The sequence below is a fragment of the Tinamus guttatus genome, unplaced genomic scaffold (assembly GCF_059628265.1).
Source record: "Tinamus guttatus ecotype Peru unplaced genomic scaffold, ASM5962826v1 Tinamus_guttatus_pri_ptg000254l, whole genome shotgun sequence".
In the NCBI taxonomy this organism is placed as follows: Eukaryota; Metazoa; Chordata; class Aves; order Tinamiformes; family Tinamidae; genus Tinamus; species Tinamus guttatus.
Genome location: NW_028288788.1, coordinates 1,626,228 through 1,652,489, shown reverse-complemented (window position 1 = coordinate 1,652,489; position 26,262 = coordinate 1,626,228). Strand labels below are relative to the sequence as shown.

At 56.6% G+C, this 26,262-nt stretch overlaps 1 protein-coding gene across 1 annotated transcript; it reads right to left on the bottom strand.

Moving 5' to 3' along the window:
* Positions 1–1,396: 1,396 nt before the first annotated feature.
* On the bottom strand, positions 1,397–19,310 carry BTBD2 (BTB domain containing 2). The gene is made up of 9 exons (XM_088526801.1): positions 18,718–19,310; positions 14,068–14,187; positions 11,762–11,918; positions 8,007–8,112; positions 7,031–7,228; positions 4,218–4,410; positions 2,883–2,970; positions 2,246–2,392; positions 1,397–1,694 (listed from the first exon to the last, which is right to left on the bottom strand). Exons 1-9 carry the CDS (start codon positions 19,308–19,310, stop codon positions 1,533–1,535), a joined length of 1,764 nt encoding a protein of 587 aa, XP_088382927.1. The 3' UTR covers positions 1,397–1,532.
* Between the last annotated feature and the right edge of the window lie 6,952 nt (positions 19,311–26,262).

Genomic DNA, 26,262 nt, shown 5'->3' with positions numbered 1-26,262 from the left:
AATTCTTTTTTTAAGTACTGGCCATATTAAAAACATCCTACCTTGAAGTAGGCTTACAATATCCACAGCTTAAAACGTCTTCCTAGGGAACGTAACACACTACCCACATCTCTAACAGCTACTGCTTACTAGGGCGAGGTGCTCCCGACGCCGGTGCTGCCGCGTGGCACCCAAGGAACCTCCCGGCCGGCCACACACCCAGGGCAGAGGAAGAGGAGGAGGTTCCAGTGCCCCTGGCAGGGGGACTGAGCCACCTGCATCACCAGGGAACACCCGGGCTCCGGCTTCTGGCAGTCAATAAAGCGGCAACTGCTGCCCGGGGCGTCCGCAGCGCCCGGGGCCAGAGCTCAGCGTGGGGCAGCACCAGCCGGGCCCACGCGGCCTCGGGGGGCTCCTGGCCCCCGCGCCAGGAGGGGCTGCAGCCCACGAGGGCTTCCCCTGCCAGCGAGCGGGAGGAAGAGGCCGCGGTGCCGCGAGCGGGCGGCGACACGAGGAGCCGCCAGGCGCTGCCTCCCCCGCGGGACAGCGGGATCCGCTCGGCTAAATCCTACCTGCTTGCGGGGAAAAAGCAACCAGTGCTGAGCAGGTAAAAGGCAAAGCCGGGCGATACTTGTGAACACGGGATCTTCCTCCTGAGCCTCCCCAAACACACTCTGCAAACAGACACAGGCAAACTGAGAAAGAAAAAAGAATAAAGTCTTTTACGTTTTCCTAAACTGTTTCATAAATCCTCGTCCATCTGCTGCATTATCGGGTCACGGGCAGCCGCACACGGAGCCTCTTCCCACCCTGCACGTGGGCAGCGGTGTCGGAACGGCCCAGCACCGGGTCGGCGACGCGTGGGAACAAAACGAAGACAAAAAAGGGGCGGGGGGGGAATGCATTGAAACGTGCATGAAAACAGCAGCAAGATGCAGGGACGCGGGGGCCGAGGTGGGGCAGGGGCCGTCGCGCGCGGCCGCCCAGGGGCTCCCCGCGGGATTGTCACGAAGCAGCGGGAAGAGCCCGGAAACGACGAGTGTCTTCGGGGCGCTTGAGCTGCGCGGCCGCCCAGGGCCCGCACGGCCGCAGAGGCCACCGGCCGCCCCGCTCTGGTGGCCGCAGGGAGGCGCCGGGCCGGGCCGCAGTGCCCTCGACCGTGTCTTTCTGCAGGATTTTCTCCCCACAGCAAATACAACCACAACCAGAGCCAGTTGTTTCCATGCTTCTGACTGGTGGAAAAGCATCTACATTCATTACAGTCAAAAAGAAAAAAAAAAAAGAAAAATGCATGTTGTTAGATAGGGTTAATCAGTAAGGTGAAAAATGAGTAGCCACGGACAATCTACGACTGACACTGGTAAACCAGTTACTCTGGTACATGATAGCAGCAGAATCACTAGCACAAGGCAAAACATGAGCTTTGAAATGATTTTACTGAGACCTTTGGCTAGTGTGGCTCCAATTGGTGTGGTCAAACTCAGCCAGAAATTTAGTTTGGAAGGTCAACGGGGAAGAGAACGGAAAAGTCCAGAGCCAACCGGGCAGCTGCACTATGTATAGAAGATGATCTCTGGGATTTGTCCATCTTCCACAGAAGTGCCGTTGTTATTCCCAGCCGCGTAGCAGAACGTGAAGCAGGTTTTGGCTCCTGTGGTGGGTGATTCGTGGATCACTTTGCGCAGTCCTTTGGTTCCGTAGTGGGAATCTGGACCCTGTGTTGATTACAGGACATGGGAGAAGGGATCAGCACAGGGATGAGAGCCCAGCTGAGCCCCGGCGCCCAAGGACGCTCCGGGAGACCTGGCCTCACCACCTGCCCTGAAGGAAACGGCTTTGGCAAGTTCAACACCTCCCTTCCCTGCCCACTTCTTGCATCTGAGGCATTTTGAACAACGCTCTTGCCTCTAATGAACTTTACTGCTTTATTTAACCAGATTTTAAGAGCCATCAACTTGAAGCCAATGCCAGCAGGACTACACAGCCGCCAAGTGGGCAGCTCTGCTGTATGAACAGAAGAGACATCAATCCATCGCTAACGTAGCCTCTTCATTACTATAAGCTTGTGCTCAAGTTAAAATCTAACTCTGAATGCTGATGGCGACATTCCCGTTGCACCTCCGTGCTGGAAGGACGGACTGCGGAGCAAACCCTCGGGGTTAATGCTGCAGGCCTGAAGGGGAACCCTTCAGAACCGCTGCCCTGAGGGGAGCAAAGAACCTGCTCTCATCTGTCCCGTAAATGTCTCCCATCCTCGGCGCGGTACCTTGAGAGTAGCACACGCCGTGTAGTTGACGTTGGGTAAAATCTCCACGGGCTCCTTGAACATGACGCGGAAGGTGTTGGAGGAGCCGTCGCAGCTGAAGCCCGTGTCGTTCTGGCCCAGGACGGTGTTACTGTCCGTGTGGATGATCTACAAGGAAAGCCCTCGGTTCAGTCTCCGGAGCCGGCAACGCTGCTCCGCGCTCACCGGGGCCGCCCTCGCGCGGGTCCGGCCCCACGCCGCTGCCCCTGCCCCGCTGCAGGGCGGTGACGGCGCCGAGCCACCCCCGCGTCACGCAGCCAGCGCGGCCACCGGCGCGCGTCACACGGGGCAGCACGCGGCTCCCGACACGTCCCCTTGCTGCAGCCCCAGCACAGTCGTACGGGAGTGGCAGGGGACGGTCCCGACACAGCTGCTGCATCCAGAGGCTGCTCCAGCGTCCGCGGGACCCGCCAACGCCGCCCCCAAAACCGCCGCTCCGATAATCCCTCTGATCCCAGGGCCCATCTGGCCCGCACGACATCTGCCAACCGCCTCATCCACACGGCAGATACAGATGGGATGATCCCGGGTATTCACTAAAACGTGCAAAATGGTCCCTCCAGCAGCAAATATGTTTAAGGCAGTAAAGACAAAATACCTGTATATTTACTTGGTAATCCGTTGGCCCATGTATGGATCCGTATAATCCAAACCCAACTACAAATATCCTTTTATTTACTGAGAACCTGCAGGAAGAGATCAGAAAAGTCAGACCAACTCGCCACATCTGCACAGGATGCACAAATACCTCATTCCCTTTAATTTTGCATCTATTTAATCAAATGCACGTGGGAGTTTTGAACACGGGGCTTGCTGGTACCTGAAGTGCTTTAGAGAAATCCTCATTTGGAATTTTGCACCTTGGACTGTCCTAACAGGGCAGCAGTTTTGCAGATCCGAAGCCGCCTGATCGACCACCAAATTTCTTCTCCCACCCATCAGCACTTCCACGTTGGTTTCAAACCCAAACATCCGCACCCAGCTAAGGACCAATGTCCTGGGAGCCGCGTAAAACTTCAGCGGTGAAACTAAACACGCGTTTTTCTCAAGATAAAGCCCGATGCTGCCAGCAGCTGAACTTAAAATCAAATATAAGCCCCAAAGGCTCTCCAAGCGTTAGGTCTTGGAGTAGGGAATGGCTGGAGTGTGCAGTTGCAAACCCTGGAGCAAGGGGAGGAAAGGCCCAGGGCGCTGTGTAGCAAGACGACCCCAGGGGAAGGCCTTGGCATTTCGGAAGCGCTTTGTCAACGCGGGTCCTCTCTGCCCCCAAACACGAAGGTTTTCCGGGTGCTTCCCCCCTGCTCCAATCTCGGCCACCACCGCCCGGGCGCTTCCCGAGGGCGGCCGGGCTGGAGGGCTGCGAGGCGGCGCCGAGGCCGCGGAGCGGGGCCGCCCCTCGAGGGCTGCGCTCCGGTCGGACCCGCTGCAAGGAGGACACGGAGGGACTGCAGCGGGGCCGGGGCACAGGGCGCACGACAGCGGCCGGGGGAGCTGGTTTATCCAGCGCCGCGGGGACGAGGCTCCAGGGAGGCCCTCTGCTCTCCACAACGGCCTGGAAGGAGGCCGCAGCGAGGCCGGGGTCGAGCTCTTCTCCAGGATAACTACGACTAGGATAAGAGGAAACAGCCTCAAGTTGCACCAGGGGAGGCTCGAGCTGGATACTTAGGGAGAATTTCTACACGGAAAGAGTGGTGAAGCCTCGCAAGGGGCTGCCAAGGAGTCCCCGTCCCTGGCAGTGCCCAAGGACCGTGCGGATGCGGCGCTCAGGGACACGGCGGAGCAGCACGGGGCGGGGGGCCTGGCTCTTGGACTCGCTGATCTTCAAGCTCTTTTCCACCCATAAGGATTCGGTGACACCAGCGCGCCCAGCGCGGGCGCCCGCTCGGGAGCGGGAGGCCGCCGGAGCGGGAGGCCGGGAGGCCGCAGCACTGACCTGATCCTGTCGCTGGTGCCGCTGTAGCCCCAGCGGCTCTCCACTTGCTGGAAGCGGCTGATGCTGCACTCCTTGCCCCGCAGGCAGCAGCGCGGCCGGTCGATGAACTCCACGCGCGGCTTGGGGTTCACGGTGAAGTGCAGGAAGAGGCTCACGACCTCGCGGTCCGTGAGGATCCCCGACTGCGCCGGCCCTGCGGCGGGACGGCAGAGACGGCGGCGCCCTCAGCGCGGGAAGGGGCACGGGCACCGCGCGGCTTCGCGGCACCGCGCTGCAAAACCGCGGGCGGCTGCAGGGCCCGGTCGCGATGCCGGGGCTCCGCTGACCCTGCCGCTCCTCCCTTGGGACACAGGAGCGCACAGGGATTTTTGTACATAGGGTGTTTTACAGCATCCCTGTTCAGAGCTTGGGCAAACCCCCGCGGGTGGCAGCGGCACCTGGGATATTTTTCTGTGCAGGGAAAGGCGGCTCCGCTCATGCCCTGCTCCGACCCCCTTCCTGGGTGTTTAGTCCCAGCTTTGAGGGGCTTCTTTTTAAGTAGCTGCTTTGCCTGTTATTGCAGAACCTAATAAAAGCCCTGGTGGTTCCAGCAAGAGTTGAAACCCGTCCCTGTCTCTGCTCCGGTAACCGGGTATTTGTGCTGCGGCGCTGCTGAACTCGAGCTCTGGCAGCTGCTCCGGACACTTTCCAAAGGGGAACTGGGTAAAATGAGTTCTCAGTTCCTGCAGCAAATACTTAAAAGTGTCTCTGCACCTCCGTTTGCAAGAGAGTTTTAATGCAAAGAGCACTACTGCACATTGGAAAGACGCACTGCAAAAACAGCTGCACTGCTGCATTGCAAAGTCTGGAATAAAGGGAGCAAATTCCCAGCTACTTTTTGGCCCAACGCAAGTTGTAGTTGGTTAAATTGGGCAGTATTTAAAGCTGTGCCCATTCACAGACACAACCCGGTCTGTGGGGGCGACGGGGATGGCTGAAAGGCTCCAAGGAAGCTGCTTTTGGAAGCGGGCGAGCTGGGGGCCGCTGAGCTCAACAGCGTTAACCCACATCCATCGTGCCCGGACTCATCCCGCGCGGCTGCCACCCACTTCTCAAAGGTTTCCAATTACTTTTGCTCTGAGGGGAAGGGAGGGACCCACTTGCTGGTTCAAACATCTCCCTGCAAAACCCCACGTCTCGCTCGGCATTGCTCGACACGCTGGCAAAACCACAGCCTGCAAAATGCTTCTGGTGGTGCAGGGAGAGGGGGGTAAAGCGAAGACATTCCCTCCTCCTGCCCCTGTTGTGGTTTGCGAAGGAGCCAGCGACTGCCCAGGAGCGCTGAAGGATGAAGCAGGAGCGTATCCGGGCACCCCCCGCTCACACGTCTGCCCCGTTTGGTGCTGGGGACCCTCCTTTTGCTGGAGCGCAGGCGGAGAGCTTAGGAATTTCTCTCCAGGCAAAAAGAGGGATCAAAGACCCAAGTGGAGGAGCTCGACTTTGTAGTTAGAGCCAGCACGGGGAGGGGGCTCCCAGCTCCCCGGCTTCAACCTACCGATGCCAAAACTCACGCGCCCCTTGGAGCGCGAGGCTGGTGTAGGAGATCTGCAGGGCGAAAGGAAAGGGATGGAGGCAAAAATGCCTAGTTTTATTTGCACATGCGCTGCTACCCGCCTGCCTGCACGCGGGGCAGGAGGAGGAGGAGGGCCTCTTTAATTAAGCTCGAGGCTAAGCCCATAATCCGCTGCAAAGCTGCTGTTTGGCACCACAAAACTCGCAGCGGTTTCGCAGCCGTGTGGCACACGGGGACGTCATCCTGGGCGGCTCTGCCTCCCCCCGGGCCCTCTCTGCAGCCCTGCAGCCCGTCACTGCCGTGCCAGCAAAACAGGGGCAACTTAAAGGCAGGTAGTTTCTACTTTTTACTACTATCCTCTTCATTTTAGCAGGCTGCGCATTAAATGCTAACAAGCCGATGCCATCTCTGCTTTCAGAAGTGGTTTGGATAGGGAAAGGTGTCACTGAAAGGTGTCTTTTTGCTTGTTGGTACAGATATCCGGAGCCTACACCAAGTTGCAGTTTTCGAAACAGCCCCACAGTTTGTTTTAACATGAGAAATATTTGTTGGTTGGCAGTTTTCAATCCCTGGAGAATCACCAGACTACGAAGCTGGAAACGACAGGCAGTGAAAACAAAGCCAAACAAACAAAAAAGTCTTCAGTCAAACTGTTAAATGATTTAGATTCTTTTTAGATCAAGATCTTAATGCAAAGGGTGGAAAAAACACTGAGAGACGCAGAATGAACAGCACCAACCCGTGAGCTCAGAGGATGGGAAGTTCCTCCTGTCCAGAGGCATCACCAAGAGGACACCCCAGCAGCACCACGGGATTGCAGGCAACTGGAAACAGGAGGTGGGGAAAAACCCCCTTGTTTCTTGTTGGGAGCAGCCTACAGTCAGTGCCAATCAGCTGCAGCCTCGTTAGCGCTGCATTTTGGTGTTGAAAATGCCTGAACACTTGCAATGGTCAGGAAGGGGAGCAGGCGCACGCCGAGGGACCTGCTCAACGAGAGGGGACCAGCTAAAACACCAGGAGAAGGCCCGGGGAGGAGGCATTTGCTCCTGTTCAATGCGAGTGCAGTCTGCAAAACAAACGTTAGCAATCGCGGATGGAAACAGCCTTTACACAGTAGATTTTGCAGGTCAGTGGGAACAGGGGGGAAGATCTCCGATTTAAATTATTACAACACACACAGAGCAAATCCACTTTCATGTACTTGATCCTCTGTTCAGAGGAAGCAACAACCAGGGCTCGGGAAATGCCTTTGTTCAGTTACCTGCTGCAAACTCCTCAATAGTCATCAATGGGAAGCGGATAAGGGAAAGCGCTTTGCCCAGCACTTTCCGCTTGTTCTCTGGAATCACCTGAAGTTGCTGCCGTTGACACTCAGCCTCCGACCAGCGAACCACCGCGTTAAACAAACGCACCTCCCGGATCCCCAGCGTGTCCCTCTCCAGCACTGCAACCAGGGTGTCTGCAAAGGCAGGAGGGACAGGGACAGCTTTAGGCACCAACCCGGACGACCCCAGTTCGCCTAGCCAGAAAGCACCACGTGTTCAGCCAAGGCAAGAGAGCGGAGAGTGGCTCGGAACACCCCAGCGCTGCCTGCAGCGTCACGAAGAGGTATCTGCATATTCCATAAGGAAGGGACGGGAGCAGCAAACGCTGCCCAGTTATTTGCTCTGTTAATGGGGGGAAATTCAGGAGATTTCATTCAGTAGAATGAATTGCAACTTGGTTGATGTTAAATTTGGACGGAGGAAGCAGCACAAAAGCCAGAAGGTTACTCGTGTCTTACTTTCACAGCCCATCTCATCAGGAGAAGGTTAAGGCTGGAATTTTTATGTTTAGTAACTGTGCCCAGCAAGTTTGGCTACTGCATAGGATAATTAAAATACCCAGTTCTTGCTTCCAAAAACGCAACACCTTTTTAACTCCAAAACCTGACAGAGATGCAGCGAACGCAGCCAACTCCACAAAAGAAGGCAAGTTACACCCACCCCAGCCCTGCCAACATCAACAGCAGGAACGGGCTTTGTACCATGCCCAGAAAAATCAAGTTGTACCTAAGCAAGCAGATTCCAGAATATTTCTGCCAACGAGCAGGCTCTTTTGCCTCATCTCTAGCTACTTAATGCCAAGGACTGTTCATTCAACAGGTTGCTGCAGAACAGCAAAGCCACGGGAGAAAAAGGGCCAAGTATTAACCGAACGTGGAAGAACTTAAGCGAGAAAGGAGGAAAAATGCTTACCCAGATCAATGTCTGTAAACCCCTCCGCATTGATGGCGTCAGACGTGTTCTTGTCTATGTTCTCTAGGCAAAGGCTGGCCAGCTGAGGCTCGTCAAAAAGTCTTGCCTAGTAACGAAGCAGCAGGCGTTAACACAAAAGGTATTTTTAAGTGGGGCTTACACTAAACGCGGATCCCTCCTCCTCCTCCTCCCCGAGCCATCTTCATTAACTGGGCCTGGCTGCACCGCAGACTCACGCGGCTGCGGTGGCCTTTGGTGAGCAGTTCAGCAGGACGAGGCAAACACCCGAGAGCTCAGGAGCTGGCGCGGCCTCCACGCGGGCCGCGCGTGTCCCCGGGCACGTCGGGGTTCCGACGCCGCAGCGCTCAACACGGCCCGAGCGCCAGCAAGGGCTGTATCCGCTGGGCCGGCCGCGGGCAGCACCTGAATTTAGGCGTTTTTAAGGCATTTTTAGATTCAGAAGAAAGCTCAGCCCAATGACTGCCGCCCGCTCGCCCTGAGGGGGTGCAGGGGTGGCCTGTCCTGCAAGGGCCCCGTCACGCTGAGCCCACACGTTAGTTCAGCTCCGTAGCAGGCGACCTGCCCACATCCCGGCGAGCCCGGCGGATCCTAGCGTGTGTTTTGCACGGGAGCATCCACTCTGAGCTACTTACCCTAAAGAAATTCCACCAAAACGAGGGCACTAGTCCAGCCAAACACACAACCTGCACACAGCGTGGCGAGTCGCTCAGAATTTCCCTGCCCGGGGCAAGTGCAGAGTCATAACCATTTCACTGCTATGAATATGTTACCATCCCTATGCCTTGTACAAGCAGAAAAGAGGGTTTTTAGAGCCTCTCAGACACTTGGGGACACAGAGGAGCCACAGGGACAATTTCTTCTTTCTGATTGTCTTTGCTACTTAGTAAGTGACCGTCTGAACATCACACCTAGCGTGACAATGCCACTACACTCAATACCCCAGGTAATGTCCAAAACAGCTTGTTTTGGGCTGGAAACCCAGCTGCTGGAAGCACTCTTGGACCTCTCCTGCTTCACACTTCTCCACAGCCTGGAGAGTTGGGAAGGGCCCACCTTAAACACCGAGAAGTCCAAAGCAAAGAGAGGGAACAAGTATCCGGTTTTGGAAGAACGGGGGAAGTTTCATGAGTGAAGTGCCCTGCTCTCAGTGCGGAGGGCAGCTGGCACCCCACATTCCTGGCACCCAGGAGCTGCGACTGATTCCGGCTCCGTTGCTGCCACAGTTCTCTCTCGACACGCGAAGGACTCGCGTTCCGCTCACAGGGCTCTCCCTTCAGGCAGGTTATTATTCCTGTGTTGATCAAAGCAACGTTCCCTTGTACATCTGGCACAACAGAGCACCACGGTGGCACAAACCACCAGCAAAACCGCTTGCCACTTATGTTCCTGCCAGAGACCTGCTTCAAACACTGCCAGTGTCACATTTGCTAGAGCAGCAGGGATGCACGCGGAGGGGGTCTGGGATCTTACGCTGGAGCACCAGCACCGCAGGGAAACGGTTCGTACAAGAGGCAGCCCAGATCTCCAGGCTGTAGCTGCCGCCACAAACTGCCGGATTTGTTCAGGAAGAGCAAAAACAGAGTCTGATCTTCAAAGTGACCAACCCAAAGCGGCAGCATCCTGAGAAGAGATTCCCAAGGTGCCTTGTGCAGCCTGCTGCTGAGATGCAGACAAGTTTCTCAAAGATTCCCAGCCTCAAACATTTTAAAGACTTGGTAAACTACAATAGCAAAGAGTGATTCTTGGTAAACTATGATAGTAAAGAGTGATTCATATCTATTTTTTTTTTTTACTAGTGATAACTGATCATAACAGATAGGCCACAAACTAATTTTGTGAAGCAAAAGGAACCAGGGAAGCCTGTCTCCATCTGGCCTTTCAGCTGTCCAGTGCACTGGGAATTAGACAGTGTGTCAGGTACTACCTTGTTTTTGATACCTGAAAAACTAGGACACTCTTGGGCCAAACAAGCACCTCTGTGACTTGCAAAGTAGTCCCCAGGAACCCACATGTCACCAGGGCAAAGCCGTGAAGTCAGGCTGCAGAGAGGCACCATGCCACAAAACCCCAGCACAAAGAAACGACCAAAAAGTTCAGTCCTCTCATTCTCAGGAGGGGATGACTAACGTAAGATGCCTCTTTGAAAACCAGCATCTGTGGGAAAGATCCCGCTTCAGCTCCTGGATAGTAACTCCAGATCTTCCAAATTTAGGCCGCTGAACCCAAAGAACAGGAGGGCTGCAGCCCAAGAGTGACAACTGCCCTACCATGAAGCAGATGGGAGTACAGATTTGGCTACCATCACTCAAGCAAGCATCTTGGAGCCCTGAGTCTTCTGCATCTTTCCCAGTGAAGGGGATGTGATTCCTGCTGTGCCGCAGAGGCTGCCTCACCCGTTCATGGCATGTGGAAAAGAGGCACGTTAAAAACTGATGTATGAAGCAAGACGTGGTATTTTACATTAAGCATCAGCCATCTCATGCAGCAAGAGCCGATTCCCAGCAGAGAGGAGCACGTCTACAAGGGCAACTTAAAGTGGAACCACTTTAAGTACTTGATACAAATATTTAAACCCAGATAAAATCCCAGTTTAGTCACGACAAAGAAGCAAAGGGCTCAGCAGAGCAGCTGCTTTAGGCCAAAACTGGTCAACCAGCCCTATATCCAGACCACGCTAATGCGTCGGTTCCCAGCTCAGTGGCTGTGAAGACTCCTCCTCGAGGTTTGCTTCATCAGGGGTCACGGTGGCTTTCCTGGGCTGCCGGTATGAAATGTTCCCTCAAAGCTAGTAAAAAACATGTCCCTCCTCTAAAGGAAGGGATTTTGCACATAAAACATCTCTTTGTTTCTTGTCCTACCCCACGGAGAACAGGAATAGCATGGCCACCGCTTGGAAGTCACCGATTCATCATGGGCTGTTACCAGCACCGTCGAGGCAAGACTGGATCTTCAGGCAAGAAGGGGGCTAAGAACAGAGCAAAGTGGCAGTGCTGCTTCCATCAGCTTGTGGGCAGAGCCAGGTCTTCTCCAAACAAGCATAAGCTGCAAAGAATCACCAGCTTGCAGGGGAAAAGGGACACGGAGGAATTCAAGGCTCAGGAGGAAGGGCACAAGGACACCCCGCCGACCTCACATGCTCCCAACGTCTCCACTAGGATCCCACGTTCATCCTCCTCCTGCGCCGTGGAAGGCGGGCTGGAAAAGGCTGAGGAAGAGATGCCATTGCTACATGCACCAAGCAGCCACCATCTCTCCTCAGAATAACAGGAATGACCAAAGGAGTCCCAAAAATTTGCACGTTTTGCTCTCATTTTGGAGAAACTCTATTGTAAAGAATGCTTCGAAGAAGGCCTGACCAGCTGGCTGCAGTAAACTCTGCACAAGGGAAGCTCCTTCCACCAATCCTGGACCTGAACACGCAACAAATCCTCTCATTTAATTTTTCGTGTTGGCAAATCATTTTTTTTCCATCCTGCTAACTGCTCCCCGGTTCACACCCTGCAAGGAACCGCCTGCCACGCCAAAACAAAAGGCAATTAGGAAGTGGCAGCAACATTTGCTCTATGCTGCTCTTTATAGGAACCTGCTCATCAGGACAAGAGGAGGAACCCAAAATACAGTGCCCCCAGCACCGCTGCATTTCAGATGCCAGCTCCTTCCTACCGTTCAGGATGCCTCTGTTTTCCTATTCCGCTGGACCTTGCCCAAGGGACTCCAGGCAGGCGCACACTCACCTGGGTTAACAGCATGAACGCGTTGTCTGCTCGGAGGTTCTTCTTGAGAAACTCCACACAATGAGCTTCGAGCGCCGGGACTGCGTATTTTTTAGCTGTGTAAAGTGTTGTCATAACAGTCTCTGGTCCGATCTGAACTTCGTCTGAATAAAGAAATCTGAAAGCATGCACACAAACATTGGTCTCGAGTAGCTAACAAGACAGCAAGAGGAGTCGGGGAATAATCAGAAGAATAATTTTGAAATTCATAAAAGCCATGTCTGTGCACTGGCCATCATCCTGGCATTATTTCCTATATTTGAGAGCAGGAACAGTCTTCAAATCCTTTCCACTGACTCTGGTTTGGAAATACTGTTTTTACCTTGTTTTTAACTCTTAAGGAACGAAGGAGATAGTTTCTAGGTTACTTTATCAGATATTTCAGCTGTCTGAGCACCCCACGTGCAATGAGCTGTTCAGCCTGCCACTTACCCTAGCCTGGAACAGCATCTGGATGAGTTCAGTTAAAATTTTAGGCTGCTCAGTTACACTAAACAACAGCTTTGAGCCACAGGCTCGTGCACGTATTTTGCTCACATCCCTTCACCAGTCCTAGGTTCACAAGCAATCCCTTTCTATTAAAAACACAGTTGCTTTAAGAACAGTCGTTTCTGTCTACTGCAATGACTCGGGTAGTGATTTCACCTGCAGTCCACACAGCACCCACTAACGGGTAACACAGAGATCCTCAAATCGTGGGGAAAAAAAAAAAAAGTAGGATTAGTTTTAAAAGCAGAGTTAGACTGTAGCCCACGCAACTAAAAAGCTCCTTGGGCTACCGGGAAAAAGGAAAAATCCCTATGCAGTTATGGAAGATCTAACGGCCGCTAGCCTTCAAGCACCATTAGATCTCATGTCCAGAAGGGACCTCCAGCTGAACATTCACAACTGGCAGCTTCTTCCTTGGGAAAGGAAGAGTCTCCCCTGATCCCAGGGCATTAGGTCATGGTCTGGACCAACCCCAGAGACATTTGCAAGTATCAGCTTCCCGCCGGCTCCGCGGCGGCTTGTGCTCCGTGAGAGCTCCCACCTGCTCGGGAAGCTCTGTACGGGACCCAGCGCCAGGCTTCCCTCAGCACATTCCACTTTTGGGCATTTGAGAAGTGTCAGTTCCACTTCAGCTAACACATCACTGCACCATGTGCACAATTGCCTTAGAGTCACCACAATGAATACACCTTTTTTTTCCATAGAAAATAAGAATGTTTCTGTTGAAAACAATCAAGAGCAACCACCGTAGATCTTTTCAGATGATGCTTCTCCTCCGAGATCATTTTGTTCTTTTTATACGGCTGCTGAAACTGGGGAAACGACCCAGTTTGGCTATTTTAACCTAAGCCTTAAAGATAGATGCTAACTTCAGCCTCCAGTAAGATCCGACTGGCTGATGAAGTCACATCTCAGAGGGATCCCCCACATGCTGGTGTCCGAGTTAAAACAAGCCAGGGGAAGGGGCTCCCTGTTATTCCTGGCATCCTGTTCTAGGAAAGACGGATTTTAAAAATCTTCTAAGATTGCACCGGCACCACGGAAGCACTTGCTGGAGGTGGAGCAAAAAGTGTGCCAAAGCTAAACACAGCCACCGTTCCCAGGAGGAGGCCAGCCACGGCACACGCGCCGATCCCAGGGAAAATTCCAAAAAGGCTCCAGGAGAGAGGAGGGAAACACGCAGCAGGCTCCGCACCATGCAGGAGCGCTGACGCCGCCTCGCACCCTGCCCACCTGGGATAAGTTGCTCACAGGGCCACAACCCGAATGGGCTCCAAGTATTTGCAACGTATAGAGCATTAAGAGGGTTATTTCCCCCCACTTCTTTTAAAGAGCGTTAGGATCAAGTCAAACCATGTCACAAAAAAGAACTTATAGGACTCTGTTTGAATAGTTAATTTAACTAATCAGAACAGCTCCCTGGTGCTGCAGCTGCATGGTATAACTGTATAAACATATAACAAATTTACAAAATCAAACTGTACAGTTTAGCTTTGTTTGTGCTGGAGGGTAGCGGCAGGAGGGCACATTCATTTTAACTACTGCTAAACCAAGATGCGGAGTGAGCCGGGTATTTTTGTGCAACAGATGTACAAGGCGTTTACCCAGGGAAAAAGATATTTCACAGGAGCATTTACACGAGCTTCAACAGATCAACAAGGAGGCATTTGGTTTAGAAACTTAATGATTCCCCCTTCACAAAATGGTTCAGTGCTTTCCCTGAAAACATCCCGGTGCGCAGTCAGCCTGGTCCCTCCGTGTAGGTGCAGGACACTCACTTCAGCAGAGCGAGGAAGGCAGCGGGCTCCACGTCGGGCAGCTCGATCTCCGTCGAGGTCGTGGCCATTCCACCATTGAACATCGCATCGAAGACGGCGCTTCCCACAGCCAGCACAAACCTAGCGTTAAAACCCAAAAAAGGGGGGGAAAGGGGAAAAAAAACCTTTTGTTAACCCATATTAACTTAATAAAAAAGAAAAAAGAAAGAAAGAAATCCCAGTCTAGCTCCTGTTACCAAGGCCGCCCCCAGGGAAAACATATCAACCATAGGGCTGAGGCAAAAATGTTTTGCAACAGCAGGGAGTTTCCTTTTATTTACTGTGAATTTCCAAAGCTGCCAACAGCTTCATTTGGCAGCCGCATTCCCATAATTACGGTTCCCTGAAGATGGATTTTGCGCATTGTGGATCACACCACGTGCAGCCGCTTTGCAAAGTCTTCCTTGAGCCTCTGCCCGGCCTCACCAGCTCGAGGGACGCGGACACAAGGCGTTCAATGGATTCCAGCTCCACCAAAGCGCAGAGCCCAAACCCGCGGAGTCAAACACAGAAAATGCCTACGGAAACCTCATCCCATCCTCCCGGAGGGAGGCATCAGGAGCTGCAGGCAGAAAACACGACGGGACGAGCGGCACCGGAGGAAACGCTCGCCTGCTCCGGCTGTGCGGCGCCGCGGGACGGTTTGGGTCCGATTTGACTGCAGCAGGATTGCACTCAAAGGGAGCAGCCTCCCCGAGAAACTTCTCTTGTTTCCATTCAAATGTGCCTATTCCCACTTTTCCCTCTCCTGCCGTTCAGAGGGGGCTTCTCCCGACACAACAGCGCCCGCGGCAGCCAGGTAGAACCGCTAGGAAAGAACTCGGAACAAACTAGGAACGAACTCGGAACTGCTCCGCGTGACAAACTGCTCCTCACTCTGCAGCCGGGTAGAACTGCTCGGAATGAACCGCGGCCGTTTGGGAAGAGCAAAGGAAGCCCCCGCGCATTCCCATGGCCCGATTCCGGAGGGAAACGTCAAGGATAAATAAAAGAAAGCCACGGTCCCAACAGAGCTGCGGATGAAACAAGAACCCTCCTTCGCACGGGAGCAGGGACGCTGGCAACGCAGCCTCGGGTGCTGTTTGCTACTAAAATTCACATAAATTCGCTGCACTCTCCATGTTTTCAATCTCACAGCCAGCCCAGCGCACACCCTCAGCAGGGAAGGACCTCCAGGAGTGATGGGAAAAGAATGCACATAAAAAAAGAACACTCTTATATTTTTGCTTCTGTTTCACCCAGGAACAAATCAGCCTGATTTTCATTTTTTTTTACCCAACTGCTGAATCCTAAGGGGATCCCAGCAGGTCCTAGAAACGCACACGGGATAGCAAAGGTTGGAGTCTATTGTCAGGATGGCGGTGGTAGCTTTAAGGGGATGCAAATAACCTAAGGAAATCCCTCTCTGCACGGTATCTGCTTACTCTTTCTATACAAATGTTTAAGACTCCTCCGAAGAGGAGTGTTAGGTTTGGGGTTTTCTCCCCACTTTTTGCACCTTTTCCCAAAGCTCTGAAGCTGAAGTGCTTTTAAACCAGAGCTGCACCAAGCCCTGGGGACCTGCAGGAGCTCTCAGCAGCGACGGTGTCTCCTTCCCGCGCGGAGGGACGGGGCCAGCGGCAGCCCCGCGGCTCCGGAAGGGAACGCGGCACCCCGTGCCCTCCGAGCGACCCACCTGCGTCCCCAGGAAGAATTCGGGCATTGAGGGCTGTTTTCAAACACGGTTTGAAGCACTAAGGAAGGGAGCACCGGGGCTCTCCGCTCCCTCCGCACGTGCGGGAGTAAGAGGAAACTGGTTCCCGGCAAGAGGAGAGTCACGGGACCCTGGAGGAGGTTAATACTTTGACGTGTCCTAGGATCCAAAGTTGACTCTGCTGCGCTTGTTGAGCTCCTGGAAGCCGAGGAGAAAGTCTGTCTTTTATTACGTTATTTATGGCTTCTCACTCACCAGTTCTGCATCGCTTCCCTGTTCCCCTAGTGCCTCCGCCTGCCACCGGGGTGGTTTGTCCACCCAACGCTCCTGCTCCGCATCTACGATGACAATAACAAAACAACCGGCTCGGGAATCCCGGCTGCCCCATCACTGCGGACGCCTCCCTGCTCCATCATTTTCCGTAGCAGGAAAATCTTTCGATACCTGTGTCTAGAGCTAGAAAGCAGGAGCAGGCAGGTCCCAAAGGGGGAGCAGGAGCCTCGTGGGGCTCACACACGTCCAGGAGATCAGCCCCCAAAAGGGGCATCTGGAAGCAGCTACCCAAAACCTCCCCGTTGCTGCAAACCTCGAGGGCTGGACACATTCCAGGGCTCATTGCCACGTGCTCGCCTTGCTCCTTTACCTCCACGTCACTTTTTTTGCCTGATTAACAAGTTCAACGATCCCAGCGATGCAGCTCCAGGTAGGTGAGGTTGAGGTGATGCTCAGGGGCTGCCCCAAGCACCATGTGAATCCCTCAATAGGGAAAGAGGCAGCAAAAAGCAAAACAAAGCTACTCACCAGCTACTTGCTCTCGGGGTTATTGGAAAACTGGGTGACTCTGAACGCACCCTGAGCCCTTCCCAACCGCCACGACCACGGAGGCTCCTTAACAGCATCTCACCGACCTCGTCAAGGCACAAACAGCCGCTGTGCAAGTCCCCCTGTTTGGGGCACCCTCCCACTGCCACCTTTTACTCGGTCTGAAAATTAATCCAGTAAGATCAAACTGCAGCGAGGTTCACCCGTTAACTGGGCACGTTTTCAGACACCTCGAACACCAGCCCCTGCAAACAGCCTGATGCAGCCCAGGGCCTCCCAGCTCCAACTCTGCTCCGCACCTCACGCCCAGCACAAAATACCTGCTGCTTCCAGGCTGCTGCGGGAGAAGGGAGCACAGAAGGGGTCTGCGTGGATTTATTTTAAGGTCTCTGCTTCCAAAATAACCGCAGCACTTCGTGAATCATCACGGATATCCCAGACGTAACATCACAAAGGCAAGTTTTATGAAATCCATATAATCCCTAACCGGGATGTCACAGCATGACACGCGCGGTTCTGTCTGCAGCACCCAGGGATTTCAGAGCAATTAAGTGGCATTTCACTTTGGGGCTATTTTCTTTTTTAAAAAAGAAAAAAGACGAAGCTTCATTTATTTTCCACTTATTTCTGGGCTGAACGTGGTTTCTCAGCTTACTCTCAAATACTAATTAGCCTTCAAATCATTAACAAAAATGCAACCGGCGTCCTCAGCAGCAGCCGGCCCCGCGTGGCCGTGTCCAAGGAGCTGCCCCAAGGAGGGCTCCGGCGCCGCTCGGCCCAGCCAGTTGGTATCACCCCAGCAGAGGCGGTTTCCAGCTCTTCAGCGCGGAACCAGCTCAAAATTGCAAATTCCTAAACGGCAGCTTGGCCTTAAACATTAACCCAGAGCAGCCGGCCCGCGCTGGGGGGCTCTTCCCGGCACGACGCATTCAGGAGCAGGGATTTGGGGCCACACGGCGCGATTAGACCTCCACCCTCCGAAATCCAGGCCTTCAGCAACAACCCACTAGAGATTATTTTTAAAAACCCAATTTCCGCCATTCCGCCGCAGAATTCGCTTTCTCAAATCACTATTCTCTGCCCTGATGTGCATCCCCATTCCCGTCTCTTTCGGCAGGGACTGAAATGATCTCAGAGAATGTCCTTCCTCCCCTCCGCCACCCGCAGGAACACGGATCCCTTCCGAGGGAAAGCGAGGGATTTGCCGCTTCCTGCTGCGCTTCTGCCGGCCGCTCCAGCCCCGCTTTGCGCCGGCCCTTCCAGGGAAACACTGCACAGCTGGAAGTCGGACCCTGCCGCGCGATTTGGGGAGTGCAATGAAAACACGAAATCCGAGGGGTTGGAGGGATTCAACGCCACAGCCAGAAAAGCAGAGTCACCCCCAACACATCCAGGGCGCCAGGACCGCGGGAAAGGCCAAGCCGCGGTGCCAGCCCCGCTCCGGCCATCCGTGCCGGTGCGCTGAGGCACTGGAGGCGCCGGAGGCCGGGATTTGGCAGCGCGGGGCCCACGATCGCGTTACTGCCGCATCCTTCGCTCCGCAGCTCCCGACGCTGAGCAAAACATGGAGCCAAGTTACCTGATCCCTGGGTTTGCAGCCGGGAGGGACCCGGAGCCCAAACCCGGTGGTGGCCCCTGCAGAAGGTGCCGGGGAGGGGGACACAACCCCCATCCCTGTCCAGCCGGGCCCCGGTCACGGGGAGGGCGCCCGGCCCCTCCACAACCGCCCTGGGGCACCCACGGGAGGAGCCGGGAGGATCCCCCGCCAGGCGCGGACACCGGGGCCCCCAAACCGGGACATCCCCCCCACACCCAGACCTGGCTCGGACACCTGGGCCCCCAAACCGGGCCATCCCCCCACACACACCACGTCCTGCCGTGGACGCCAGGGTCTCCGGGCATCCCCGCGGCCTGAGCCCACGTCCTCCTCATCCCCCCTCCACACAGGCTCGGGCGCCCGGGCCCTGCGGAGCCCGCGACACCCCAACAACCTTCACCCGCCGCCTCCTCCTCTTCCCCCAGGCCTGGGTGTCCCCAGCAGCCCGGGCCCCCCAGAACAGTCCGGGCCCCCCATTCCTCCCAGCCGCGGCGCCCACCTGTGGGCCGGGATGCGCTGCGAGCCGCGGCCCTTGCCCACCAGGAAGTGCACGTCGCTGAGCACCTCGTTGTTGAAGAGGAAGGCGAAGCGCTCCTGCACCGTGGGCTTCGTCGCCTGCCAGTTATAGACGGGCTCCCGCTGCAGCGCCCCGCCGGGCGCGCCCGCCCCGCCGCCCGCCGCGGGGCCCCCGCCGCCGCCGCCCGCCGCCGCCGCTGCCGCCGCCGCCGCCGGGCCCGCCGCGCCGCCCGGCGCGTTGCTGGCGCCGCACTGGTTGTAGGTGAGGCCGGGCGGCGAGGCGGCCGCGCCGTTGGTGCAGGCGGCGGCGGCGCCGTTGCCCGGCGGCGGCGGCGGCGGCTGCGGCCCGGAGGAGGAGAGGCCCCCGGGGCCCCCGCCGCTCCCTCCGGCCGCCATCTTGTGCGGAGGCGCGGGCGGCGCGGGGCGGCGCTGCAGCAGCAGCAGCACCAGCAGCAGCGGCGGCGGCGGCGGGCGGGACGCGGCGGCGGCGGCGGCGGCGGGGAGCAGCAGGGGGGCGGCGGGGCGGCCGCTGCGGCGGCGGCTGCTGCTGCAGAGGGCCGGGCAGCAGCAGCGCATGGGGCTGCGCGCGGCGCCGCCGGGCCGGGCCGGGCCGCGCTGGGCAGCGGGCGGGGCCGGGGGCAGGGCCGGGCGGGGGGGGCGAGCCCCGGGGGGGGGTCCCCGGTGTGTGGGGGGGGGATCCCACGAGGGGGCAGCCCCGTGGGAGCCGCTGTGTGGGGATGGGGGGGCGGCTCCCGGGGGGCAGTTCTGAGGGATGGGGAGGGGGCAGATGGGGAGGGAGCAGCCCCACAGGGGGGTCATTTCTAGGGCTGAAGGGGCAGGTTTGGGGCATGGGGGGCGGGGATTGATCCCGAGTGGGGCAGATTTGGGGGTGAGAGCGGAGTTCTGAGAGGAGGGGCAGTTCTGGGGGGCAGGGGGCAGATCTGGGGCTGGGGGGAGCCGTCCCGAGAGGGGCAGATTCAGGGCTGAGGGGGACGGTCCCGCGAGGGGCAGTTCTGAGGGATGGGGGGGGGCAATGCCCAGGGGCAGATCTGGGGGCTGGGGGCCGTTCTGGGGGGCACAGGGGAAGCCCCTGGTGGCAGTGGTGGTGGCCGGGGAGGGGGGCACATTTGGGCCACACCATGGGGCAGTCACAGGAGCGAGAAGAGGGGCTGGGGGCAGCAGGGGGGCATGGGGGCCCCTTCCCGCTCTTCCAGACCTTCCCCTCACGGCATGGAGACCCCGGTGCGCCCAGGACGCTGCGGGCCCGAGGCACCGCGTGGCTCTGGCAGCCCCATCCCTCGCCCCGTCTGTAGGTCGCGGGGCCTCTGTGTTGAATCGAGACCCGCGTAGCTGCAGGCTCACACCAAGCCCTGTGCCAGTCACTGCCGTGGCATACCCCAGGGGTATTAATACTCCCTTGTTTTCCACTGAGAGCGGCCAGTCAGCGTTTGTAGCGTCGCCAATACTCGTTCCTGCCGCGTTACATACGTATCTGCACAGAGGGCTTGGTCTAGCAGAGCACCCTGACGACGTTCCAGAGTTAATAGCTCCACAGTCCAGTTAATAGCTCCACAGTCCAGTCCTGTGTCACAGCACGTAGGGTTTGGGCACCGAGGTGCCACGTGAGCGCCCCAGGAAAGAGCAGCGGCCGTATTCCCCCGTATCCTGAGCGCTCGTCCAGAGCTCCCATTTCGACCCTGCTCAAAGATGCTGCAAGTTTGGAGAGTGCCCCAGCCATCAGAGACCCCGCCGAGGGCGATGTGAAGCCCTTGGTTAAGGTTAACACACAATAAGGTTAAGCTTATTTTGAGGGCGAGTTGGCTGCAGGTCACATTTTCATTGAAATTTTTAATCAAAAATAGCCAAGCATTAAACACAGAAGAAATATCTTTAAAACGTGGTGCCTTCTGTGCCGTTTGCTTCATGCGCCCTGGTGCTGGGTGGGCTCCCGCTGTGCATCTTGACACGGTGCTTTTCCTCCCCCAAACGGGAGCCACATCCATGGTCTGGTGGCTGCCGGGGCCAAGCCTGTCCCGTCCCCGCGGACTTGGTCCCCGTGGGCCACCACCGGCGGCTTCACGCGGGCCCTGGACGTTAGAGGGAGCTCCAGGCTGCTGCACGCGCCGGCGCGGCCTGCGGAGTCGGGCGCAGCCTGCGGAATCGGGTGATTTCCCGCAGCCGGGTCGGCCTTTCCCAGGGCAGACAGGCCTGCAGGTCCCCACAGCTCCGTGAGGGCCGGGAAAAGCCATGGCCAGGGGCTGGCCCGGTGCCGGGAGATGTGTAAATGTCCATCCAGCGACTGCCGGCGGGGACAGAGGTGGAGGAGGACAAAGCCTCTCTCCTGCTCCATCCCCCTTCCAAATCCCAGCAAATCCAAGGCTGGACCATCCTCAAGGAATGATGATTTCAAGGGTCAGCGCCTCTCCCTTCTCCAACATGGAAGGATGGGGCCTGTCCTGGGGGTCAGACGGTCCCTCCTCTCCAACTGCATTCGGAGCCCTTGGACTCCAAGCGCCCGGCACCTCTGTCCGTTCCGGTGCTCTGCCCGTGGGACGGCCGCGTCGCAGCTCGGCACACAGCTCCCGTTCATCCACCAGCCGGTTCCTGTCATCACTGCGGATGGGACAAGGTGTTCGCTCCGGCCTCCCGAGACCCGAGCACTAACGATGGCCGCGACGTTTTCCAGCAGAGACACGATCCAGCACCGCTATGTGGGAGACTTTTAAAATCGCAGAAATCAATCTGAGCACAAACTCTCCTAAAAATGGTAAGGCTCTGTTATCCCGGGATGTGATAGCCAAAGGATTTCTTCGTGAATCTGGCACTCGGCAAAAGGCAGCGCTATTTTTGGCTGCGTTTTGATAAGGAATCAGAAGACGATAGAAACCCCAACGGCAGCAACAGCGCTGGGTGGAGGAGCCAGCACGAGCCCATGGGCAAAGGCTGCTCCAGTGCGGGGCTGGGAATAAAGTTGATGGCTGCACAAGGACGAGCTGCAGGGGGATGGCTGGAACCAGTGCAGTGGGAGAGCTCGACAGCAGAGGACATTGGAAATACATTAACAACAACAACAAAAAAATATTTGGATTATATATCCCAAGCAAAGGAGTATTGAGCCGGACTAACATAGCTGAGCAACTCATTCTGAAAGGGGTTAATTTAAGAATAAAACCGACTTTCTGGAGGAGCGGGGCGGGCACATTAGGTGTTTGCATGTGTGTGGGGGGAAGAGCTTTGCCAAACCTGATGCGTTTAGGAATCAGCTTTCGGTTAGAGCATCCGGGGGCTGCCAGCCCCACGTTGCCGCAGTGGGGACGCGCCGTGGAGGCCGAGAGGGGACACGTTCCTCCAGCCAGGCTGCTCCTGGCCCCAGAGCTTGTCCCAGCTAGCGCGAAGGCGCCGTCCCCGCTCGGAGGCCGGCGAGGCCCACGTGAGGCCGTGCCAACACACTGAGACTTTTCTCCTCCGTTTTCCTGGACACTGTGACCTGGAGAGGGTTAAACACTTGGTCCTCAAGACAGAGATGGTACCGAGGTAGATAATGTGTATAGCCACAAACTGTCCCCAAAATGGCACCCAGAGAAATAGCGTCAAACCAGTTTGCCTGGTTGGCTGCAGGGGAGCTGGGAGTCACCACGGCCTTCGCGTCGCCTCCTTCCTTCCCCTCCCCTGCCCTGTTTTCCAAGCATGGGGAGGACAAGGAAACATTTCAGCGGCTGCAGCCCTTCCCTCCCCTTGGCCAAAGGGCCTTGGGGGCTTCCCTGGGCTTTTAGGAGAGGAGTTTGGGGCTGAGCGGCCTGTGGGTAGAAACGGTTTGTTTGCTGCTTTCCCGAGGAGCCATCGATGAATCGAGACGTTGGGTCTTTACCCAGATACCTGCAAAGCCGGGTTTATTCTCCCAAAATGCTGACGATGCTTCAGCCGCCCGCTCCCCCGTCGAGCTCACACGTCACAGCCATTCCCACCGGAGCCGCCGGCTCCACAGCAGCCTGAAAGCTGGAGAAGCCGCAGGGGCACCCAAAGCTGCTCCGTGTCCCGTGTCCCCGGCTCGCCCCGGCCCTGCACGCAGCGTTTTTGCAGCATGCGTCGCTCCGGGCTTATTCCTGTCTCTGGCAGGAGAGCCTATTTCGGGATGATGCTCAAGCGGGTTATTTTAACTCAGCGTGGCTCTATTTTCGGAGCTGCCCTTCTCGGCACGTGCTGCCAAAGGTTTCCGAGCAGCAGGCGGTGGAGCTGGGGAAAGGGAGAGCGACCGGAGGGAGAAATTTCCGCAAAAAGATGCCAAACTAACACCAGCGTCAGCGGCCAAGCCTGGGATACGGGTGACCTCTCTGGTGATGACAGGAGGAGAGTTTGTGGGATGGAGCGTGAGCAAAGGGCGGGAGAGGAAGAGTTTCAGGAGCTGTGATTCAAGCGCAGGTGAGACAACACGCAGGGAAGGAGAACCGGCTTTGGGAGAGCGGGCTGCGCAAAGGGGGAACATGCGGAAAGGGAGGCGGCTGGCAGGATGCTGCTGAAGCATCCGGGATCGCCGGGATGAGCCCGGCGGCTCCGGGCACAGCCGGGAGCAGCTGCTGCTCTCAGGGCAGCCAGGCACCATCCCGCAGGTCCTCTCCCTCTGGAGAGGCCTCGGGCTTGCTGGACACAGGGCTGCAATGGAGCAGGATGGGTCTCGGGCCGATCCCAGCTCAGGGCTTCACTGGAACCCCCCTTTTTTTCCCCAGGCAAGAACACACTCGAAAAATAAAATTGCATTAAATAATTGAAAGCAGTTCTTCCCAGGCCAGAGCACAGAAAAACCCGGGCTCCTGCAGCCCTTCCCCAGCTCCCTCTCTGCTCCAGCCCTGCAAGACCCCCAGTGCCCTTCAAAGCGTTTATTTATACGATGCCCTCAAAGTGCAAGTGCTCAATAACCCCCAGCCCTGGGCAGCGGCGCTGCCGCCTCCCAGATCAGGCATCCGGCCCCCGAGAAGGGACATGGGGACAGAGCTGCCACCAGCTCCCGCCTGGGGCTGGCAGAGCCGGCCGGACCTGTCCCAAAGAGCCGCTCCTGCAACTGGGGCTCCATCCCCACATCACGTCCCGGGAAGAGCATCGCTCCCGCGGGCGCTTCCCAGCCTCCTCCCAGGACACGGGCATCCCCCTCCCGCCCGAGCAGGACAGGCTGGCGCAAGGCAGACACCGGGAGCCGCCTTGTCGCGTAGGTCTCCACGCCTTTTTATTAAATTCTTACAAAACAGAATACAAAATTCTGGCATCAACAATTGTTATAAAGGAAAAAAAAAAAAAAAAAAAAAGAAAACTTCAATTCAGCTGTATCAGTTCACCTGGTACATCCAGTAAAGTGCTTTTTTTGTTGTTGTTTGCTTTTTTAAGTTTTTTTTGTTTTTTTTTTTTCCTTCTTCATTTTGCATCTTTTCAGTTTTATTTTCCAAGCCGGCACCCCCTGGCCCCCTCCCGCCCCACGCAGCGAGCGCCGCTCTCCCAGAGGCCCTGCCCGGCCATGGCGCGGGCCGAGGAGGGGAAAGTCTCTCCCGTGTTGATTTAAAAAAAAAAAAAAAAGAAACACACACACACAAAAATTAGCTTCACAGTAAAAGTTTCTAACCATCCTAAGCTGAGTTAGTCGGACAAAGGAGGGAGTTGGGGAAGCCAAAATGCTTAACTTCTCAGCTTAAAATAAAAAGAAAAAAAAAATAAGGTGGTTTCTAGGACAGATGCTCCTGGGGGCAAGAGCACGAGGAAGGTGAGGGGCTGCAGCGGGGAACATCCCGTGGGACACGTCGCCCCGGCCCGCCAAACCTGGCCAAAAAAAAGGCCCGACTCAGCAGAACGGGGCCCAAGCAGCACCCAAAAAAGCTCCCGCCGCGTTTTGGGTGCTGGGGGGAGGGCCTCACACCTCACCGAGGTCCCCCCGCCATCCCCTCCCCACCTCGGGTCGGTTTTTTTAAACAAAAAGGAAATCGAGGGCTGCGGGCGCAGCATTAACGACAGCTTCCACAACACCAGCTCAAGGCATCGCGCACTGTGCATCATTCAAGTATTTCTTAATATAAGACAACCAGGAATTATCTACAACTGATAAAACAGAAGAAGCTGTATAAAAAGTAACAACGTACAATCGAGATGGATGTTTTTCCCCCCTCCTCTTCCTCCCGGGGGGCTGGCGAGGGGCAGGTGCCCAGCGCTGCCCCCCGGTGAGGAGGGAAGGGCCGGAGCCGGGGGGGCTCTGGGGGGAGCCATGGGCCCCCCCAATTGGCATCTCCCGCACGCACCGCCCTGCAACAAAACAACGGGGAAAAAGGAAAAAAGAAAAAAAAGAAAGAAAAGCCCCAACAACGGATATTGCATAGTATTGCTGTCAGCAGTCTTAAAATAAAACGGAGAACTTTATTGGGAGGCGCCGCTGGACTGACCCCCCACGCACCCGGGGGCTCTTCCCGGCTCCCCCCGGCCCCGGCGGGAAGCTGCTTATCCGAAACACCAAGCTCGAGGCAGCGAGCGCCAAAGGGAGCTGGACAAGGAGCCGGGGGGCAGCTCCCCTTGTCGTGGGGCCGGGGGAAAGGGCGTTGGGATGGGAGGGACACGGAGGGGACGGCGGGGGGCTCAGCTCGGTGCGTTGCTGCTGGGGGCCGCGCACCCGCTGGCGCATGCACGAAGCGCATGCACATACATGCACACGCGTGTGCTTGGGGCCAGCCCAGGGCCACAATCGGGCCAAAAATTCTCCCCAAAATATTTTTCCACCTGCCCCGCTGCAGAATCACCGGGTTTGCGCCGGCTCTTGGCCGCCCCGAGGAGCTGGCCGCGAGCCCGGGCTGCCGCGAGCCCCCCTGTCCAGTGCTGTCCCCAAACTGGGGGTGCCTGGACACCGAGGAAGCTTCTTCTCCCTGCCGGCCCTGCCAGGAAGTCGGGCGAGCAGTTTAAAATCAGGAATAATAATAAAAAAAAAGAGGTGGGGAGGGAGGGAATAGCTTATTTTGAAGCAGGCTGCCAAGGCTGGGGGGTCTGGGAGCGCCGGCACCGCGGCGGGTCCCGCTCCAGCCAAACCGCCGGCTTCCCTCGTGCGCCCGGAGGCGCCTCCCGCGGGATCGACCCCCAGAAAATAACCCGGCAAGAGCTGGGGCGTCACGGCCGAGGGCTGCGTTCACAGTATGAGCCGGGCCAGGGGCGGCCGCGGGGGCCCTTCGGCGGCGTCGCGGGAGAGAAGAGGGGGAGAAGTCAGAGGAGAAACCACGAGCGGAGAAACAAGAGCCCGCGCGGCCGCCGGCAACCTCGGGTGTGCCGGGGGGCAGCAACCTCACGCCTCATTCAATACCTTAGAAAAAAATAATATATATATAGATCTTAAACAAACCCTCCCACCCCCAGACTTACAAGATCAGCAAAACCTTGGAAACCAGCCAACAGGGAAGAGTCCTGATCTTGTCCCTAGCTAGAAACAGTGTCTGTTATTATTAATTTTTTTTTCCTTTAAAAAAAAAAAAAAAAAAAGAAAAAAAGAAAATGAGAAGTGGGGAATGGGGGC

What these genes read in the sequence shown, in the direction of transcription:
- BTBD2 (XM_088526801.1), bottom strand. Translation starts at nt 19,310, where the DNA reads ATGCGCTGCTGCTGCCCGGCCCTCTGCAGCAGCAGCCGCCGCCGCAGC. An exon ending in CAGCGCATCCCGGCCCACAG is followed by an intron (nt 14,188 to 18,717) that starts GTGGGCGCCGCG and finishes TTTTAACGCTAG; the next exon opens with GTTTGTGCTGGCTGTGGGAA. An exon ending in GCCTTCCTCGCTCTGCTGAA is followed by an intron (nt 11,919 to 14,067) that starts GTGAGTGTCCTG and finishes GCATGCTTTCAG; the next exon opens with ATTTCTTTATTCAGACGAAG.